Source organism: Schistocerca nitens, chromosome 4 (genome assembly GCF_023898315.1).
Source record: "Schistocerca nitens isolate TAMUIC-IGC-003100 chromosome 4, iqSchNite1.1, whole genome shotgun sequence".
NCBI classification, from domain to species: domain Eukaryota; kingdom Metazoa; phylum Arthropoda; class Insecta; order Orthoptera; family Acrididae; genus Schistocerca; species Schistocerca nitens.
The window spans coordinates 96793101-96814826 of NC_064617.1; the positions used below are offsets into that span (position 1 = coordinate 96793101).

General features: G+C 44.5%; 1 protein-coding gene across 2 annotated transcripts in view; it reads left to right on the plus strand.

The window, feature by feature from the left end:
* The first annotated feature begins 575 nt into the window (after nucleotides 1-575).
* Nucleotides 576-21726, plus strand: part of LOC126253427 (solute carrier family 2, facilitated glucose transporter member 1-like) — a 63352-nt gene continuing 42201 nt past the window's right edge. For both annotated transcript variants that reach the window (XM_049954758.1, XM_049954759.1), the window contains exon 1: nucleotides 576-910. In XM_049954758.1, coding sequence (XP_049810715.1) covers nucleotides 767-910 — 144 coding nt within the window. In that variant the 5' untranslated portion in view covers nucleotides 576-766. The remainder of the gene's footprint in view (nucleotides 911-21726) is intronic.

Here is a 21726-nt window from a genome sequence, read left to right on the forward strand (position 1 = left end):
ATTTTTTTTTCAGCCATGCATTAGACTCTTCATTATCGCCTTCTTCGGCAACATAATTTAAATTTCTATTGGTCTCCCGTCCAACGAGCGATACTATAACTCCCTCACTAAGTGTTTCGGACACTCTTGTTCACCAATGTTTTTTTGTGGATTTATATTATTCTGTTATTCTTCCGACATGCTAATTAGCGAAGAAGCACTCGTTTCTTCATTACAGTTAACGTTTAAACACTAGTGTAGAACCTATTGGCCGAGGGCGTTTACGATCAGCAAAAGTGGTGGGGAATGCAGTGACGAAATGCGACCTCAGAGTGTCTTACGCTAGCCGATAGTAACGGGTTGAGTTCACGACCCATTCACATTTGCTTATCACGGCGGGAATACAAAGAAAAGAAGAATAAAAGAGAGCCGGGGCACAAATTACAGCAAGAGCACAACAGTCACCGAGCGCGTATATAACCGTTTCCACTGTCGCGCGCCCGCGGGTATTGCAAGAACTTCGGAGGCAGCCGCAGCGCCATTAGACCGCCGTGACGGAGTTTCGGATATCTGCCGCTAGTTCCTAGACGTCGCGTCTCTCCATGGATAAGCGATTTGACCGCACCGACACCAGTTCGACTTGCTAGCGGGCATCTGTTCGGGCGTTCGGCGGGCTGCCGCAGTAGTAGAACGGTTGCAGGGGAGTAAGGTACAGCCCAGTCAACAGTGTAGGGAGTGAGGGGAGTAAGGTACAGCCCAGTCAACAGTGCAGGGAGTGTCGACCGAGATGCTGTCCGCCTTGGTTTCGTTGTTCGTGAACGGCGTGGTCCTCTGCATATACGGCAGCTATGGGCTTGCGGCCATTCTGGAACGCGTTACCTCTTCCTGGGCACACGTCACTTGCACGCGGCGCAGCTACGCCCCGACAGAGGTGAGTGGACCTTCCTGCCTTACTTATACTGGAAGGCAAAGAATAGAGTGCTGCTTTTGTCAGGTAGCTCGATCGAGTTCGAGTAGCCTAGCTCCACCTGCAAGCAGGACCACTGTTGCTTCGTGATACGAGAAGTGCGATCAGGAAGCGTTTCTTACCTTTTTTCGGTTGCAGTCGGGCTTTTCAGCGAATATAATTTATCAAATGGCTAGCCTTAAACTTATCATTTTTTTATGTGAGCGCTGTATAACATGCCACTTTCAATAAAAGGACAGACTACCATTGACAAAAATCTACCTGCAGATGTATGTCAGTTTGCGGAATTTTAAAAGTGGACCTGCTCGCATTACATAGTTTTTGTACCTCGTATTTGGTTAGTTTTTATATAGGGCGTTAGGAAGTTGCCGTTACAAACTTGTAGGGCTTGTAGAGAGGAGTGAGTACGTAATATTTTGAATAGGAACCCATGCCCAGAAACGTACTGTTTCGGTTCTACGACGATTTCGATTCAGGTTCACCCAAATTTTTTCATAAGTGGTCATCCAGTCTCATTTCCCTGTGCTGTTCTTTTAGCTCTTTTGTGGTTTGTTTTCCCTCTTTTACTTTCTCGATTAGCTGTCTTGCCTCCTCATTGGTTTTAATGCATGTGACAGTGCCTGTGCGATAGTCATTGTGTGGTCGTTTCGTGTGCATGCGTGTACGACAGTTTTTCTTCTTATCGACATTTGTTTGTTTTGATCGATGTCAGGGCGCTGATAACCTCGCCGTCAACATCGTCAGATGTTGAGTGATCACTGTGAAGGACACGGAGGTACTGCGTACTCGTGTGAGGCAGCAGTATCAGCACATGACAGAGTTGGGAAAGCGTCCCATCGCAGGCCGCCAGTTACCTGGCAAGCTGAATCGTGCAGTATTCAGATTTGTTAGGCATTCAGACGCGACAGTGGCCTGGTGTTGGACTGCAGTGGAACGTGAGGGTGGTCATACTCGAGGTCAATGTTGCAGCAAATTACATTGGACCACCACAAGGGAAGACCGCCGTATTGCGCACCAAGAACATCGCAACTGTAGTATCCTCGTCGCCACTGTAGTGGCTTGAACCATACGTAAGCAAGAGAGAGGATGTTGTTATGGATAGCCAGTATCTTTACTCTACTTTGATTGAGTCCGTGTTTATGGTACAAGCTCAGCAGTAATAGTGCTGTTGCAGACAATATCAGTAATCTTGCTATTACACAAATCTGGCAGCTATGTACTGTCGTCGTCTGTGACTCGCTCTGCGAATAACTTACAGATACCAAACTGGAGTGTGAGTTAGTGCGTCACTGACGCCCTCCGGCCACCGACGGCGGCCTAAATACTTGCTGTCGAGAGGGCGTTGGCGGCGTGTTGCTTGCCGGTGTGTGTCTGGCCTCTCTGGTGATAGGCGCGCTTGATCCAGCGCCTACTGACGATCTCTGTGCTACATCTTTGCTGACCGGTGTGCTGGCGACAGCTTGTACCAGTAAAGCACCTCCTTTATATCTGAGAATAAATAAGGGACTCCTTCCAATATTTTGTGTCCTCCTGCACCATTCGTCAAACTCATACATAGGCTGCCTTTAGCACCACGAAACGAATGGCGGCTTTTGGAGTGGTGACGCTGGCCACACGGGACTAGACGAGTGGTCTAGGGAGCTGCAGTCATGGACTGTGCGACTGGTCCTGGCGGGGGTTCAAGTCCTCCCTCGGGCATGGGTGTGTGTGTTTGTCCTGAGGATAATTTAGGTAAAGTAGTGTGTAAGCTTAGGGACTGATGACCTTAGCAGTGAAGTCCCATAAGATTTCACACACATTTGAACTTTTTTGAGTGGTGCCACAGCTGGGAAGCATGGACTGCTGACAAAAGGAGTCGCACTGCGTCTAGCCACGAGTCGCGGTTCTGCTCTACTTCACACGGCCATTGTCGGTTAGAATGGCGGCGACCTGGGGAAAGGTCGTTCTTCCAATGTTTTGGAGAGACACAGTGGTTTTACTGCTGGCGTCACAGTGTGCGGAGCCATTGGGTATGACTTCAGGTCATGACTGGTAGTGGTTGAGGTAACTCTTACGGTGCAAAGCTATGTCACTGACACCCTGCGCCTTGCGCACTGCCTCTCATATCACAATATTGCGATGCCATTTTTCAACAGGACAATGCTCGTCCACACATGGCGCTTCTCTCTGTCAACTGTCTGCCTGATGTTGAGATACTCCCGCAGCCAGCTACATTTCCAGATCTATCAGCGATACAACATTTACTGCACGAGCTCGCATGTCAGATCCTTCCCAGTGTGAGAATCCAGGATATGAAGTACCGGGTGCAACAGTTTTGCGTCAACTTGCGTCTGGAGACAATACAACAATTTTGTGACACACTTCCCAACCGAATCGGTGAATGCATGCATGCAGGCTCAAATGGCTCTGAGCACTATGGGACTTAACATGTGAGGTCATCAGTCCCCTACAACTTAGAACTACTTAAACCTAAGAACATCACACACATCCATGCCTGAGGCAGGATTCGAACCTGCGACCGTAACAGTCGCGCGGTTCCGGACTGCAGCGCCTAGAACTGCTCGGCCACCGCGGCCGGCTGCATGCAGGCCACAGGGGGTGGAACGTCATATTGATAATAAGGCGTGTACTGCCGAGTTCTTCGTAAACCTGACTCGATATTGTAATCTCTGAAATAACATCACAAACTCTCTCAACCCATGAAGTTTCATTTCGTTTCCTCATCCCTTTATGAGACATTCACGTTTTTCGAAGGACGGTGCAAATGAATTCACTACATCGTAAAAACAACATGGCGTAGGTTCTCATATTCTTGTCGCGAAGTTATTCCACAACATTTAGCTTAGTAATATTCGAGTCAGTCGTTTCTCGACCAGGATGCTTTATGCCAAACTGACACATTTGCCCTTCTCCAGCGTTCCTGATACTGTGTATCATGAACAGAGAAATTTCGTTATCAGTTCAAAGGTACTGACAGCGACAGCAAAACTGGGAAAATATTTCCAGCAGCTATACTGACTCATTGATGGTAACACGGGAGATTTAATGAAGGAGAAAGAATACCCAAAGAAGAGCACTGTATTTTTTTCCGAAATGTCCATGACTATAAGATGAGAGAAATTAGAGTTCATTCGGAGTTTTAACGATTATTGTCTTTGCTTCGCACGATTCGGTATAAAATAGAGAAGGGGGAAAACTGTATTGGGACGCAAAATACCACCCGCCGCACACAAAAAGCTTACTTACGTCTTAGATACCTAAGTTGCTTGTTTTCATGTTGGAAATTATTGAATCCCCATTTGTAATAAAAGAAATAAAGAGATAACAACTAAGATTGCACCCGATTCGCCTGTGCGTCACGCGGAATGTGAGCAGGAGATGATTACGTGAGAGGCGACTGGTGACTAATCTGGGTTGGACTTCCATTTCCATGTATACCATTTGCCCCAACGTCAGATTAACTTGTTACTGTAGTCAAAGTTAGCATTCCTGGAGAATTCTGGAAATCTTAGTCATCGAAATGTCAAATAACGATTGGGACAACGTTATCAAAACGTGAAACAAAGCCGAGAGAGACGTCGTAACGGGACAATCCAATAACAACAGTCGCTGCTCTCTTGAGGTACTGTCTGCATACCACACAGCAATCATTCCTGTTCTTGTGTAGCTGTGTCATCACTTTATCGCTTAAATTGGACCTTAGAATGCGTAGATTGCCTCATAGCATCCGTGACAAGAGTTGGTATACGCCACGAAGATATTACTGAGAAATGTGAACATGAGTGTAAGGGAAGAAGTGAGGTTTGTGGTTGGCGTATAACATGGTCACTGAACATTTTGCTTGCGTCGACATACGAACTGTTTCGTTTATTTAAATAACGTCACATTCGTTAAAGTCGTATTTACGAATATAAAGCCGCTTATTAAACAAAACAAATATTTACTACTAAGTACGATCATAATAATTATCGTAAGGTATTACAAAATATCATTCCAGCATACTTAAAGCATATAATACTATGTCGTCAATAACAAGATGTAGCTCACAGAATTCTGTGATAATCATAACTAATAAAAGATCGCACGGTGTAAGAGCTATGGTAGTCGTATGAACTCTGTTATAAACTGTAAACAGCGGAGCTCAAATTGTCACACATTGTGACGAAAGCCATATGATTATCATAGCTGTTAACCGTTTGATCATTTGTTTGTTAGAACTACAATGCAAACGCACTGTGGTGTATTGACATTTTATGATACCTCATGACTTTGGTGCAATCGAAACTGAAAGTAATTTTTTTCAATACTCATAAGCCTGCAAGAAATATACTGTTTGGTTTATGTTGCTCAAAAAACACGGTACTTATGAGTGAGATGGAGCTACTTCATCATTGACATGATTTGTGATGTGCCTAGAACGAAAATAAGAGTAAGGTACTCAGTTTAGCGCCATTGCAAAACGGGACTAGAAATATTAGAAACATTTTTTGACGAGCTGCTTTATAGTGATGAGTGAAAAGTAAGATTTTGGCCAGAAGTTTATTTAAACTTTTCTTCTCCTCTTGGTTGACGAAGCTCTTGCTAGATTTTACGTAGCTTACCTTGTAAGAAAAAAAATGATCAGAGACAAAGATCATTTATCTTAGATGTCTCGTATCATCTGCAGATCCATTTGTCTCGAGATACGAAGCAGCATTGGGGGAGGGGGGGGGGGGGCCGGATTAGCCGAGATGTCTGGGGAGCTGCAGTCTTGGACTATGCGGCTGGTCCCGGCGGAGGTTCGAGTCCTCCCTTGGGCATGTGTGTGTGTGTGTGTGTGTGTGTGTGTGTGTGTGTGTGTGTGTGTGTGTGTGTCCTTAGGATAATTTAGGTTAAGTAGTGTGTAAGCTTAGGGACTGACGACCTTACCAGTTAAGTCCCATTAGATTTCACACTCGAAGCTATGTTCTTACGAAGTAGCCCATTTCCTTCATTTTGAACACGCAGCTATCCCACCGAAATTTTTTGGAAGTTAGTTACCAGCATGTTGCATAAATCATTTAAAAGATTCTTTTATCGAAATGATGTAGGACAAGTCACCTCACAGGACATGTACACGTGATTAATATTAACATTAATGAACACAATATATTTTTTAGTCTTTCTTATGCCACTATAGCTAAAAATTAGTTTTTTTTCCTTCTGCTACCTGTCAGATATTTTATGGTATTGAGCAAATGATCAGGAATCGTCTAGTTATGTATGCGTGAACATCATTATAGTTCTCAAATTGTGACGGATTATTTAAGATGAAATTCATTAGCGAATATTTGTTTTATGATGGCGCAGTTAAAATGTCCAGCTCCTTGATGAGGTAGCTACATAACGACCGCGGATGAACATCACATATTAAATAACAGAACATCAGAAAGTTTACCCTCACATTAGGGTTGCGACATCGAATGACAAATATCGACGTTTGATATAATCGAATTAGCCCTTCTACGTAACAACGACGAATAATCGAAAGAAATTTAGCGATATTTCGATATAACGTAACAATTAAAAATTAGTTTCAAAGTTCAGACTATAAATTACGACTGTACGTTTTGTTGCAAACTGTGAGGAGTGGGTTTTATGAATTAGTAAAAAAATTAAGGATCACCAGATTTAATTACACATTATTTTACTAAAAGTTTTGTAAGACTGATGAAACCTTATGTAGTGTAAAATAGCACACTAAAAAACTTAACTTCGCCCGAACAGGCCATGAAGGCACCGACCGGCCGCCGTGTCATCCTCAGGCCACAAGCATCACTGGATGTGGATATGGAGGGGCAGGTGGTCAGCACATCGCCTCTCGGATAAAATGGCCCGCATTCTTTGGAAATATTAAACATAAACGCTTCATTTATTTTTATTCGTCGTTTTGCTCCAGCAAATGAAGCAGCGTCCATACCTTCTTGCATACAAGTAACCAGCCGATGAGATCGAAGTAATTGCTGGACAATGAGTGGAACTGATACATCTGTTTTCGATACCAACGCTATCAGTGCACGGTTTTGACAACGTGTTTCTCGACGATCCCGTAGCTACACGTTTCTGATCAAAATTTTTGGGCTGCTGCGACTTTAAATGCGCTTTCAAGTTTTTGATGTTGCTACAGATTCGAAGTACCTTCGCACAATAATTGCGCTTTTATTATCGTTTGATTTAAAATGCTTCTATACATCACTACTGAGAGGCATTTCCTATTTTGTCTGCGCGCTGTATTATCACTAAAATAAGCACACAATAATCAACGAACAACACAGACAGAAGCGCTTGCTAGAATTTCTCTCAACGTTACTTTCGAGTGGTGGGCGGTTACGAAAATACACGATTGACAGTAGTCAAAATTTCTACAAGAACGTCAAAGTAAAAAAAATAGTTATTATGTCGTAAATATCTCAATACTAGAAATAAAATAGAGTTTTCTCTGTTATGAATTAGATGACGATGATGATGATGACGATGATGATGATGATGATGATGACGATGATGACGATGATGATGATGATGATGATGATGACGATGACAATAATAATATTATCCGATTATATCGCTAAAAATGTCGATGTTACCGGTATATGTGATGTACAACATCGATAGAAATAAATCGCTTCTCATAGAGATATATCGATACTTCGATATATCCTTGTCTTATATCTCAACCCTTCAAAAATGCCTTAATTATTGACACCACTCCATGGATGCGGGATTGGACATTACTTGCCGCGGTGGTAACACCGGTTCCCGTCAGATCACCGAAGTTAAGCGCCGTCGGACTGGGCTAGTACTTGTATGGGTGACCATCACGACTGCCGAGCACTGATGGCAAGCGGGGTGCACTCAGCCCTTGTGAGGCAATCTGAGGAGCTACTTGACTCAGAAGTAGTGGGTCCGGTCTCGTAAACTGACATACGGGCGGAAGAGCGGTTTGCTGACGACATGCCCCTCCACATCCGCATCCAGTGACGCCTGTGGTCCGAGGATGACACGGCGACCGGTAGGTACTGTTGGGTCTTCATGGCCTGTTAGGGCGGAGTTTTTTTTTATTTAGTTGTCCCTGACTGTCCAATCCTATAGTCCTGTGATGCTGGTGTGACTTTCTTAGCCAAATACTACTGACGTCGGTAGCAGGTAGTGGGTTGTGACTCGACACCTGCTAGGTAGGCCAGGATGTTCAATAAAGCGGGCAGCAGTCGTCTGCACTTTTAAAGCACGTCTCCGTCACCCAAGGGTCAGCTGGTGTCTCACGTCACAGATTATATTTTGTTTGAAAGTAAAATAAAGCTGATTAAATTTAGTGCTGGGGAAATTAGATCAGGAAATGGGACACTGCAAGTGATAGGTGAATTTTGATATTTACATTGCAAAATAACGTATGGTGGCCGAATTAGAGAGCATTTCTGTAACCGAGTAATTTGTTAATACTTAATATGAATTTCAATGTTAGGCAGTGTTTTCTGCAGGTATCTGTCTGGAATATGGTTATGTATAGAAGTGAAACATGAACGATAAACAGACAAGGAGAGAAAAGCTTTTGCAATGCGGTGTTACAGTGAATCCTTAATATTAGATGGATCGGTCGAACAACTAGTGAAGAGATATTCGACTGAATTGGAAAAAAAGAGAAATTTAGATGATCAACATGGCTAAACGATTGGGTTGTTTCAAAGGACAATGAGGGTGGTCACCATGTTTCCACCGTTGGGAAAGTCAATACGCGCCACGTTGTAAGTTCTGCGAAACGAGTGTGACGTCTTTCCACCCTTGACGTTTCCTACACTCGCCATGTTGGAAGGCCTGCAAAGCGATACCACGTTTCCACCCCTTACGTTGTCGATTTGTGCAATGTTGGAAGCCCAGTAAAACGGAGTCATAAAATCTACAGGGTGACAACTATTGACCTGTATGAAGTAAAATCTTCATAACTTCTGAACGGTTTGCGTTAGGACTTCCAAACTGCATGGTTGGCCGCGGGACATGATGGGAATTAGTATGCAATGAAGCGCACTGTCATTTGGATGGGTTCGTCAGTAAGCAAAATTGGCACAATTTTGGGGACTGAGACTACGCGTTTCGCGATCGAGACGTCTCTTCACCTTCAACGGGTGACTGTGTGGTGCGCAGTCCCAGTCACGGAATAATCGGTGTGACATTGCTTGATGGCACGTGACTACCGAACAGTATGTGTATGTTTTGGAAGATGATTTCATCCCCATCATCCTCAGTAATCCTGATTTCGATAACATGTGGTTCATGCAAGACGGAGCTCGACCCCATCGAAGCAGGAGTGTTTGATGTCCTGGAGGAACACTTTCGGGACCGCATTCTAGCTCTGGGGTACCCACTGGTGTGGGCCTCGATTGGCCACCGTATTCTCCGCTTCTGAACACATGCCACTCCTTTCCGTGAGACTGTATTAAAAGCAAGGTGTACTGTAATAACCCCAAAACCATTGCTGAGCTGAAAAAAGCCATTTAGGAGTTCATCGACAGCATCGATGTTCCGACACTTCAGCGGGTCATGCAGAATTTCGCCATTCGTCGGCGTCACAATATATCGAACATGTCATAACCTAAATACGAATATCGATAGTGATGTTTGTATTTTAAATAAAGTGCTTGAACGCCGTAGTTTGTAACTAATCTACGTTTTCTTCATATAGTTCAATAGTTGTCAGCCTATATCATCGACTTAAGGTTCTCCTACTGAACTACTTGACTAGAAGAAGGGATCGGTTGGTAGGACATGTTTTGAGGCATCAAGGGATCACAAATTTAGCATTGGAGGGCAGCGTGGAAGGTAAAAATCGTAGAGGGAGACCAAGATATCAATACACTAAGCAGATTCAGAAGGATGTAGGTTGCAGTAGGTACTGGGAGATGAAGAAGCTTGCACAGGATAGAGTAGCATGGAGAGCTGCATCAAACCAGTCTCAGGACTGAAGACCACAACAACAACAACAACTGAACGGTATTTTATCAGTGACAGTGGGGTGAACATTTCTGACCTAACAGAAGACTCTTGTGTTGTGTATGTGTGTGTGGGGGGGGGGGACGCATGTTGGAGGGAGGGAGTTCAAAAATATTAAAATGGCTCTGAGCACTATGGGACTTAACATCTGAGGTCATCAGACCCCTAGACTTAGAACTACTTAAACATAACTAACCTAAGGACATCACAGACATCCATGCCCGTGGCAGGATTCGAACCTGCGACCGTTGCTGTCGCGCGGTTCCGTACTGGACCGCCTAGAACCGCTCGGCCACCGCAGCCGGCAGGGAGGGAGTTGGAGAGTTTCGAAATAAAAAGGCAAAGTTAAAACATTTCGGCGTGCTACAGGGGTGACGTTCATATAGATGCAATTTAGTTTCAGTTACGTACATATACGAGTACATGACACACGATAGCGCAAGTGAAGTGTCAGCTTGATCTGTGATACGGTCTTTCTTTTTTTTTAACTATGTTAGTTTTATTTCTTTCTTTTGCAGCCCAGATCTCATCTCGCGCATTGTTTCTCCCAGTTGGCCCAGAATATTTGTCAGTAATTCTTTTACCTCTAGCAAGATAACCATTCAATCGTAGAATTGCTTGTTTTTTTTCGTTTTAACGTCAGGGTAATACATCCACAGTTAGTGAAGGCAAATTGGGAGCATGTTCCTTAACCATAAATGGTTGAGAAATGAGCATGTGATTTCGCCATACTCATTTTACTCGAAGCTGAAAGACGTTTAGTGTGTCTCTAAACTGAAACCACAGATGAAAACATCGAGAAAATGGACAGTGTTATATATCACTACCGGAGATTATAAAGGCCTATGGAATAGTTGACGCCTAAAAGACATCATAAGTAAGACTTCTGTATATTCCAAATGACGGGAAATTCGAAAACTAACGTTGGGAGCTTTACTTTTTAATTGCTTTGATGTGCTGATTTGAGACGTCTGTTCACCGCGATCAAAACAATGACTGAAAATCGGTGGTTCTGCACGTAAAATAGAGTGCAGATTTTACGTACCACCATCATCATCATCATCATCCTCTTCTTCTTCTTCTTCTTCTTCTTCTTCATCATCAACATCAGGGATTATACCACCTCTGGTTTGGTCCGCCGTCAAGCACTTTGCTCTGTACATCTTGACTTTGAGTAACTGTACTTCCTTCTTTGCTTTGGCTTATACTTCAGCCGTGTCTTTGGCGTTCTACATTCCTTGACTGCTGTTACATGCTCTTCCGTATCTCGTTCGGTATCGACTCGGCAGGCATTGCGTATGCTGGACAGGTTATGTCACTGGAACGACGAGGAATGCCTCTGCGATTTCTTAGCAGCAGCGCCAGCAAATCCTACTGCCACATCCTCGATGGCAAATGCTGTGAAGCAGCTTGACAGTGTACTCCAAAAGGGATTAGGGGATAGAAACAGGAGGGGGGGGGGGGGGGGATGCGAGGCACCTGGCGCCTTCGAACTGAGGAAGACAGCCCTGAATTAGGTTAAGGGGACCACACCCTGCCTATCTAACCCATGTTAATTTAGGCAAGTATTTGACCCATTTCTGAAAAAAACTATTTGATGCAGGACCTTCATATTTTTACTGTGTGTTACATGATGCCAAAAGAGTCAACTGCAATCTACTTTATCCATTGTATAGTTTTTAAGAAATACTTTTTTTAATTTATTAACAAAAAATATTAAGTTTTTATGCAGGAAATATTTTTTGTGAACTCCCTAATTTGGGAATATTAATGATTGTAGTACCAGAGGTGGCTTTTTATGTTATGCGGAGTCTATGAAAAATTCATTCATTTATCTATGATAGTTTCTGATATAATGGGGCACATGTACCGAAAATTTTAATTTGCAGGAAATTGACTTTAAAGAAAAAACTTTTGAAATTTGTTACTTACAATTAGTTAAAACTGTCCTGCTGCATATGATGACCCTTCTTTGGCCTCTATCATGTCTTCAAACTTCTTTTTCACCTTCCTGGATGTTTGTCTTGCTTTCTTGGCCATATTAGATGCAGGCCTGTCTGCATCGGCTATCCTTGTTTTATCGCAGTGTTGCAGCCCGGTGATCATATTTTCACCAGGATTAATGCCCAGCTTTTTCAGTACCCAACACTTCCCAATATTACCACAATTGAATGTAATAACAGCATCACGAACTCCTAGTTTCATTGTATGCATGACTACAAATACAGTTTTAGGAAGGCGGTTCCAAATTATGCTGTTGAAACATTCATTTGGGTTCTGTTTCCTTAGGTCAGAATGAGCGAAGTCTCTGAAAATAGGTTTAATTGCTCTAATAACAGCAGCAGGAAGAGAATGCTGGTGAGAATAAGATTCTCCAGTCGCCTGAGCCCTATTGTATTTGCACCACGAATTTTCTCCTGATGCACACAATCCATGACATGGCTTATCATCGGTAGAGGACTTACGGAAGAATATGGCCCAAATATCTCTCGTCATTGCCTCCAGATTTTCTTTATTTCTCCTAATTGCCTAGTCATAGTATACCTGCAAGTTTTCTATAACAACTACTCGCAATCACACTTGAACAAAACTAACCGCGTGTTTGAAAGCGTGTTGCTTACAAACAGCAGAAACAAAAGAATACCGACTGTTGCATTCCAAGGAGATCCAACACACTCGGGAGTAAACAAAAATCCCTAACGTGCAATGTAGGGCATATAAAGATTATCTTGCCCGGGGTAAAAATATAACCAGCGATTACTACTTAAATAATCTGGATGAACTGGATAAAATAGTACATGGGATGAGGCCTAGGCTCCAGAAGGGGGAAGAAAATCTCATCAGAACAACTTAGTGGAACATTCATGATATTTATCACACTTATCACACCTGGTACCCTCTCACTACCAACTATTCCTGTACCTGATGAAACTTACTGTTGGAAAACTTTTTGAGTCCAATTAGTAGGTTACAAAAGGTCATATAGAATCACAGTTCAGGAAAAAGATGTGTAAAACATATTGACATTGAGGAAGATACGTCGATAAATATGAACATTTTTTACGCAAGTAACAGTACTTGGCTCCGGGAAAGCACTGGCAGTCCTTGTTTGCCCCTTTTTGAATCACCTACACCCGTCGCCCAAGAACCAACTTGAGCCCGCAGATTAATGATTCTATTTGCGCAGCTGTGATTAGATCAAGCCAGAGAATAGACTGCAGTGTATAAACGTTGACCTGTTCAGGATACCGACGACTGTTTGCAAGACAAAACAATCTCCCGGCATCGGTAGAGCGCCTCTAAATATTTCATGTGAAAGGTGTGTGAACCAACCACAGGCCAGAGGTAAATGCATTAACGCCACGACTGTAATACTACGGATCTGAAATAAAGATACAGCTACGACAAGGAATAAAAAAAATCCACTAGAAATTAATTTAAGTTTGTAAGTACTAACCTGATGAGGTTCACGAGCTGAGTTCATTATCATTGCCCTTATACAGGGTTTTACAAAAAGGTACGGCCAAACTTTCAGGAAACATTCCTCACACACAAAGAAAGAAAATACACTCCTGCAAATTGAAATAAGAACACCGTGAATTCATTGTCCCAGGAAGGGGAAACTTTATTGACACATTCCTGGGGTCAGATACATCACATGATCACACTGACAGAACCACAGGCACATAGACACAGGCAACAGAGCATGCACAATGTCGGCACTAGTACAGTGTATATCCACCTTTCGCAGCAATGCAGGCTGCTATTCTCCCATGGAGACGATCGTAGAGATGCTGGATGTAGTCCTGTGGAACGGCTTGCCATGCCATTTCCACCTGGCGCCTCAGTTGGACCAGCGTTCGTGCTGGACGTGCAGACCGCGTGAGACGACGCTTCATCCAGTCCCAAACATGCTCAATGGGGGACAGATCCGGAGATCTTGCTGGCCAGGGTAGTTGACTTACACCTTCTAGAGCACGTTGGGTGGCACGGGATACATGCGGACGTGCATTGTCCTGTTGGAACAGCACGTTCCCTTGCCGGTCTAGGAATGGTAGAACGATGGGTTCGATGACGGTTTGGATGTACCGTGCACTATTCAGTGTCCCCTCGACGATCACCAGTGGTGTACGGCCAGTGTAGGAGATCGCTCCCCACACCATGATGCCGGGTGTTGGCCCTGTGTGCCTCGGTCGTATGCAGTCCTGATTGTGGCGCTCACCTGCACGGCGCCAAACACGCATACGACCATCATTGGCACCAAGGCAGAAGCGACTCTCATCGCTGAAGACGACACGTCTCCATTCGTCCCTCCATTCACGCCTGTCGCGACACCACTGGAGGCGGGCTGCACGATGTTGGGGCGTGAGCGGAAGACGGCCTAACGGTGTGCGGGACCGTAGCCCAGCTTCATGGAGACGGTTGCGAATGGTCCTCGCCGATACCCCAGGAGCAACAGTGTCCCTAATTTGCTGGGAAGTGGCGGTGCGGTCCCCTACGGCACTGCGTAGGATCCTACGGTCTTGGCGTGCATCCGTGCGTCGCTGCGGTCCGGTCCCAGGTCGACGGGCACGTGCACCTTCCGCCGACCACTGGCGACAACATCGATGTACTGTGGAGACCTCACGCCCCACGTGTTGAGCAGTTCGGCGGTACGTCCACCCGGCCTCCCGCATGCCCACTATACGCCCTCAACTGCACATACGGTTCACGTCCACGCTGTCGCGGCATGCTACCAGTGTTAAAGACTGCGATGGAGCTCCGTATGCCACGGCAAACTGGCTGACACTGACGGCGGCGGTGCACAAATGCTGCGCAGCTAGCGCCATTCGACGGCCAACACCGCGGTTCCTGGTGTGTCCGCTGTGCCGTGCGTGTGGTCATTGCTTGTACAGCCCTCTCGCAGTGTCCGGAGCAAGTATGGTGGGTCTGACACACCGGTGTCAATGTGTTCTTTTTTCCATTTCCAGGAGTGTATGTTTTGTGGACGTGTGTCCGGAAACGCTTACTTTCCATGTTAGAGCTCATTTTATTACTTCTCTTCAAATCACATTAATCATGGAATGGAAACACACAGCAACAGAACGTACCAGCGTGACTTCAAACACTTTGTTACAGGAAATGTTCAAAATGTCCTCTGTTAGCCAGGATACATGCATCCACCCTCCGTCGCATGGAATCCCTGATGCGCTGATGCAGCCCTGGAGAATGGCGTATTGTATCACAGCCGTCCACAATACAAGCACAAAGAGTCTCTACATTTGGTACCGAGGTTGTGTAGACAAGAGCTTTCAAATACCCCCATAAATGAAAGTCAAGAGGGTTGAGATCAGGAGAGCGTAGAGGCCATGGAATTGGTCTGCCTCTGCCAATTCATCAGTCACCGAATCTGTTGTTGAGAAGCGTACGAACCCTTCAACTGAAATGTGCAGGAGCTCCATTGTGCATGAACCACATGTTGTGTCGTACTTGTAAAGGCACATGTTCTAGCAGCACAGGTAGAGTATCCCGAATGAAATCATGATAACGTGCCCCATTGAGCGTAGGTGGAAGAACATGGGGCCCAATCAAGTCATCACCAACAATGCCTGCCTAAACATTTACAGAAAATCTGTGTTGATGATGTGATTGCACAATTGCGTGCGGATTCTCGTCAGCCCACACATGTTGATTGTGAAAATTTACGATTTGATCACGTTGGAATGAAGCCTCATCCGTAAAGAGAACATTTGCACTGAAATGAGGATTGACACAATTTTGGATGAACCATTCGCAGAAGTGTACCCGTGGAGGCCAATCAGCTGCTGATAGTGCCTGCACACGCTGTACATGGTATAGAAACAACTGGTTCTCCCGTAGCACTCTCCATACAGTGACGTAGTCAACGTTACCTTGTACAGCAGCAACTTCCCTCACGCTGACATTAGCGTTATCGTCAACTGCAGGAAGAATTGCCTCGTCCATTGCAGGTGTCCTCGTCATTCTAGGTCTTCCCCAGTGGCGAGTCATAGGTTGGAATGTTCCGTGCTCCCTAAGATGCCGATCAATTGCTTCGAACGTCTTCCTGTCGGGACACCTTCGTTCTGGAAATCTGTCTCTATACAAACGTACCGCACCACGGCTATTGCCCCGTGCTAATCCATACATCAAATGGGCATCTGCCAACTCCGCATTTGTAAACATTGCACTGACTCCAAAACCACGTTCGTGACGAACACTAACCTGTTGATGCTACGTACTGATGTGCTTGATGCTAATACTGTAGAGCAATGAGTCGCATGTCAACACAAGCACCGAAGTTAACATTACCTTCCTTCAATTGGGCCAACTGGCAGTGAATCGAGGAAGTACAATACATACTGACGAAACTAAAATGAGCTCTAACATGGAAATTAAGCGTTTCCGGACACATGTCCACATAACATATTTTCTTTCTTTGTGTGTGAGGAATGTTTCCTGAAAGTTTGGCCGTACCTTTTGTAACACTTTGTAGATGTTAACGCTATTCTCCCACCAACACCCTCGCGCCTTAAGTAGTAATGGCGGTAACTGAATGTCCATCCTTTTGACTGGAGGTCTTGGGAACCACGGACGCTCAATATTGTAAGAAAATGGAACGCCTACAGCCGTTCTTATGATCTTATTTATTGTGTAGGAGTTGAGGTGGCAGTTGATGGTTGGAGTGCTGACCCCAAAGTTTACAGGTAATCTGCGTAACGAGTTATGTTGGCCACTGATGCGATGTATGCAAAGATAGTGTTAACCCCTTTAGCATCAACTACGGCCTGAAGGTAGAGCGTCGAAGCGCCGAAACTGGTAGCTACACAATAAATAAGATCATAAGGACGGCTTTAGGCGTTTCATTTTCTTGCGATTAAATAGTAATAGTTTTGGGGGCTCCACCAACAGTGATGAAATGTCATATTCATTATCTACTTTATTATAAAAGCATCGAGTAAAACGGCATAGCCGGCCGTTGTGACCGAGCGGTTCTAGGTGCTTCAGTCTGGAATCGCGCGACCGCTACGGTCGCAGGTTCGAATCCTACCTCGGGCATGGATGTGTGTGTTATCCTTAGGTTAGTTAGGTTTAAGTAGTTCTAAGTTCTAGGGGACAGATGACCTCAGTTGTTAAGTCCCATAGTGCTCAGAGCCATTTTGAAAACGGCATAGTAGGTCATATTTTCGGAACGAAGAGGTTTATAAAGACTTACAAATTCGACGGTATTGAGTTCGATTCCCAGTCAGTTCTATGGTTTTTAGGGTGTCATACCTCAGTCTGTAAAAACGGAACCCTTACAGGATCGCTTTGTTGACCGTCTGTCTGTCCGACTGTTAAGAACTAAATGGTTCAAATGGCGCTGAGCACTATGGGACTTTACATCTATGGTCATCAGTCCCCTAGAACTTAGAACTCCTTAACCTAACTAACCTAAGGACATCACACACAACACCCAGAAATCACGAGGCAGAGAAAATCCCTGACCCCGCCGGGAATCGAACCCGGGAACCCGGGCGTGGGAAGCGAGAACGCTACCGCACGACCACGAGATGCGGGCTGTTAAGAACTATTCAGGATCGCTTTGAAGTCAGTACCGCCATTGGACTGTTTTTTTTTTCTTTTGCAGTGTTACATTTGCACGATCATTATTTCGGCTTTACAATGCCATTATCAAGTGTTATAATTTTATCTAAGAAGGCATACTGTTGTATTTAAAATACACTATTAGACACATTGTCTAAGGGTCAATATTTCTGCTAAAAGGCTACTGCTTTGCTTTATCACTGACAAGGGAACCTCCCCATCGCACCCCTCTCAGATTTTGGTGTAAGTTGGCACAGTGGATAGGACTTGAAAAACTGAACACAGATCGATCGAGAAAACAGGAAGAAGTTGTGTGGAACTATGAAAAAGAAGCAAAATATACAAACTGAGTAGTCCATGTGCAAGATATGTAACATCAAGGAGAGTCTGAGTTCAAGAGTGTCGTGGTCCCGTGGTTAGCGTGAGCAGCTGCAGAATGAGAGGTTCTTGGTTCAAGTCTTCCCTCCTCTGAAAAGATTAATTTTTTTCAGAGAATTATCAAAGTTCAGGCACTTACACATAATCAACTTCTCTCCAAAATTCCAGGACATGTTCAGATTTGCTTGGACATATACAGGATTTGAAGGTCTACACACGGAAAAATTTGAAAACGTTAAAAACATATGTTTTGACAGAGCACAGGGAAAACTGTGCGACTGTGAAACTGTTGCAGTTTATGTGACAAATTCTTATGTTTTCATCACTTTTTTGGGAGTGATTATCACATCCACAAGAAAAACTAAATCGGGCAAGGTAGAAGAATCTTTTTACCCATTCGCCAAGTGTACAAGTTAGGTGGGTCGACAACATATTCCTGTCATGTGACGTACATGCCGTCACCAGTGTCGTATAGAATATATCAGACGTGTTTTCCTGTGGAGGAATCGGTTGACCTATGATCTTGCGATCAAATGTTTTCGGTTCCCATTGGAGAGGCACGTCCTTTCGTCTACTAATCGCACGGTTTTGCGGTGCGGTCGCAAAACACAGACACTAAACTAATAACAGTGAACAGAGACGCCAGTGAACGAACGGAGAGATCATAACTTTGCGAAAATAAAGAAAGTAAACTTCTCATTCCAGGGAAGACTTGAACCAAGGACCTTTCGTTCCGCAGCTGCTCACGCTAACCACGGGACCACGGCGCTCCTGAGCTCAGGCTCTCCTTGACGTTGCGAATCTTTCTCATGGACTACTCAGTTTGTATATTTTGCTTATTTTTTTCATAGTTCCACACAACTTCTTCCTGTTTCCTCGATTGATCTGTGTTCAGTTTTTCAAGGCCTATACACTGTGCCAACTTATAACTAAATCTGAGGGTGGTGCGATGGGGAGGTTCCCTTGTGAGTATTCCGTCTTGTCCAAGACAACGTTCAGTCTTAAAGTTTCGGCCTTATGCAACAGTTATTTTGACCACTGTATTGTGTCATCCTTGACCTCGTTCTTTCGTGGAATATAGTGACGCAATATAATTGTGTCAATAATACTGAGCGTGGGACGGTCGTTTTCAGGCAGAAACATTGAGGGGTAAACATCGGCTATTTTTCTAGCTAAGTGTGGATTAATGCCTTTGCCGCGCGGGATTAGCCGAGCGGTCTTAGGCGCTGCAGTCTGTAAGGCTGGTCCCGGCGGAAGTTCGAGTCCTCTCTCGGGCATGGGTGTGTATATTTGTTCTTAGGATAATTTAGGGTAAGTAGCGTGTAAACTTAGGGACTGATAACCCTAACAGTTATGTCCCATAAGATTTCACTCACATTTGAACATTATTTTTATTAATGCCTTTCATTTTCACTTTATGGTCTTCAGGCCAAAAGTCAGAAAAAAAAAATAATTGTGTCTTTCATTGTCCATTCAGTTCATGCTTTCGTGCTATCAATTTGTGTGTGCTCATACTGTTCGGAATGTTCTTTTTTTTCTTTTTTTTTTTAATAGCTCTAAACGAAACTTGGAACAATGTGTGTAAACATTAAACGAAATAACAAATGATGAACTAAGAAAAGAATCATACCTCAAACGATTTCAAGAAGTATTCAATAAACGGAAGACTATAGAAACAATAAGCTTGTGTACCCCTTCGCGCAAGAAGAAAATAGGTAAATAATTCTCACGCTGAAAAAGAAAAAAACAATCTCCAGGATCGGATGGAATCCCTGCGGAAATACACTACTGGCCATTAAAATTGCTACACCAAGAAGAAATGGTATTCATTGGACAAATATATTATACTAGAACTGACATGTGATAACATTTTCACGCAATTTGGGTGCATAGATCCTGAGAAATCAGTACCCAGAACAACCACCTCTGGCCGTAATAACGGCCTTGATACGCCTGGGCATTGAGTCAAACAGAGCTCGGATGGCGTGTACAGGTACAGCTGCCCATGCAGCTTCAACACGATACCACAGTTTATCAAGAGTAGTGACTGGCGTATTGTGACGAGCCAGTTGGTCGGCCACCATTGACCAGAGGTTTCCAATTGGTGAAAGATATGGAGAATGTGCTGGGCAGGGCAGCAGTCGAACATTTTCTGTATCCAGGAAGGCCCGTACAGGACCTGCAACATGCGGTCATGCATTATCCTGCTGAAATTTAGGGTTTCGCAGGGATCGAATGAATGGTAATGCCACGGGTCGTAACACATCTGAAATGTAACGTCCACTGTTCAAAGTGCCGTCGATGCGAACATGAGGTGACCGAGAAGTGTAACCAATGGCACCCCATACCATCACGCCGGGTGATACGCCAGTATGGCAATGACGAATACACGCTTCGAACGTGCGTTCACCGCGATGTCGCCAAACACGGATCCGACCATCATGATGCTGTAAACAGAACCTGGATTCATCCGAAAAAATTACGTTTTACCGTTCGTACAGCATCGCAGGCGCTCCTGTCTGTGATGCAGCGTCAAGGGTAACCGCAGCCATGTTCTCCGAGCTGATAGTCCATGCTGCTGCAAACGTCGTCGAACTTTTCGTGCAGATGGTTGTTGTCTTGCAAACGTCCCCATCTGTTGACTCAGGGATCGAGACGTTGCTGCACGATCCGTTACAGCCATGCGGATAAGATGCCTGTCATCTCGACTGCTAGAGATACGAGGCCGTTGGGATCCAGCACGGCGTTCCGTTTTACCCTCCTGAACCCACCGATTCCATATTCTGCTAAGAGTCATTGGATCTCGACCAACGCGAGCAGCAATGTCGCGATACGATAAACCGCAAACCCGGTAGGCTGCAATCCGACCTTTATCAGAGTCGGAAACGTGATAGTACGCATTTCTCCTCCTTACACGAGGCATCACAACAACGTTTCACCAGGCAATGCCGGTCAACTGCTGTTTGTGTATGAGAAATCGGTTGGAAACTTTCCTCATATCAGCACGTTGTAGGTGTCGCCGCGGGCGCCTACCTTGTGTGAATGCTCTGAAAAGCTAATCATTTGCATATCACAATATCTTCTTCCTGTCGGTTAAATTTCGCGTCTGTAACACGTCATCTTCGTGGTGTAGCAATTTTAATGGCCAGTAGTGTAATACACGCTTTATGTGAGCACACAGATACCTACTTGAGTGAAGTGTACAATGAGTCTCTCTTGCAATCAAATGGAAGTACGAAGGATACCTGCAACTGAGGCCAGAACAAAAAAATGGTTCAAATGGCTCTGAGCACTATGGGACTTAACATCTATGGTCATCAGTCCCATAGAACTTAGAACTACTTAAACCTAACTAAGGACATCACACAACACCCAGTCATCACGAGGCAGAGAAACCAGAACAAAAAAGTAAATACAAGATCGCGTATTGTAACATCTACCTCGATACTCCTCAAGCCCCATACGGTACGCGGCGGATGGTACCCTGTTCCACCACTAGTGATTTTCTTTCCTGTTCCCCTCGCAAATAGGGAAAACCACTGTCTACATGTCTCCATATGAGCCCTAATTCTGTCGAATCTTATCTTCGTGTACCTTGCGCGCAGAGTATGCTGGCGTCAATAGAATCGTAGCTACAAATGCCAGATCTCTAAATTTTCTTAATAGTGTTTCTCGAAAAGAACGTCGCCTTCTGTCCAGTTCAGTTCTGTCCAGTTCAGTTCCCGAAACATCTCTGTAACACTTTCGTGCTGTAAGTAACGGTAACAAATCTAGGAGCCCGTCGCTGAATTGCTTCGATGTCATTCTTCAGTCCGATC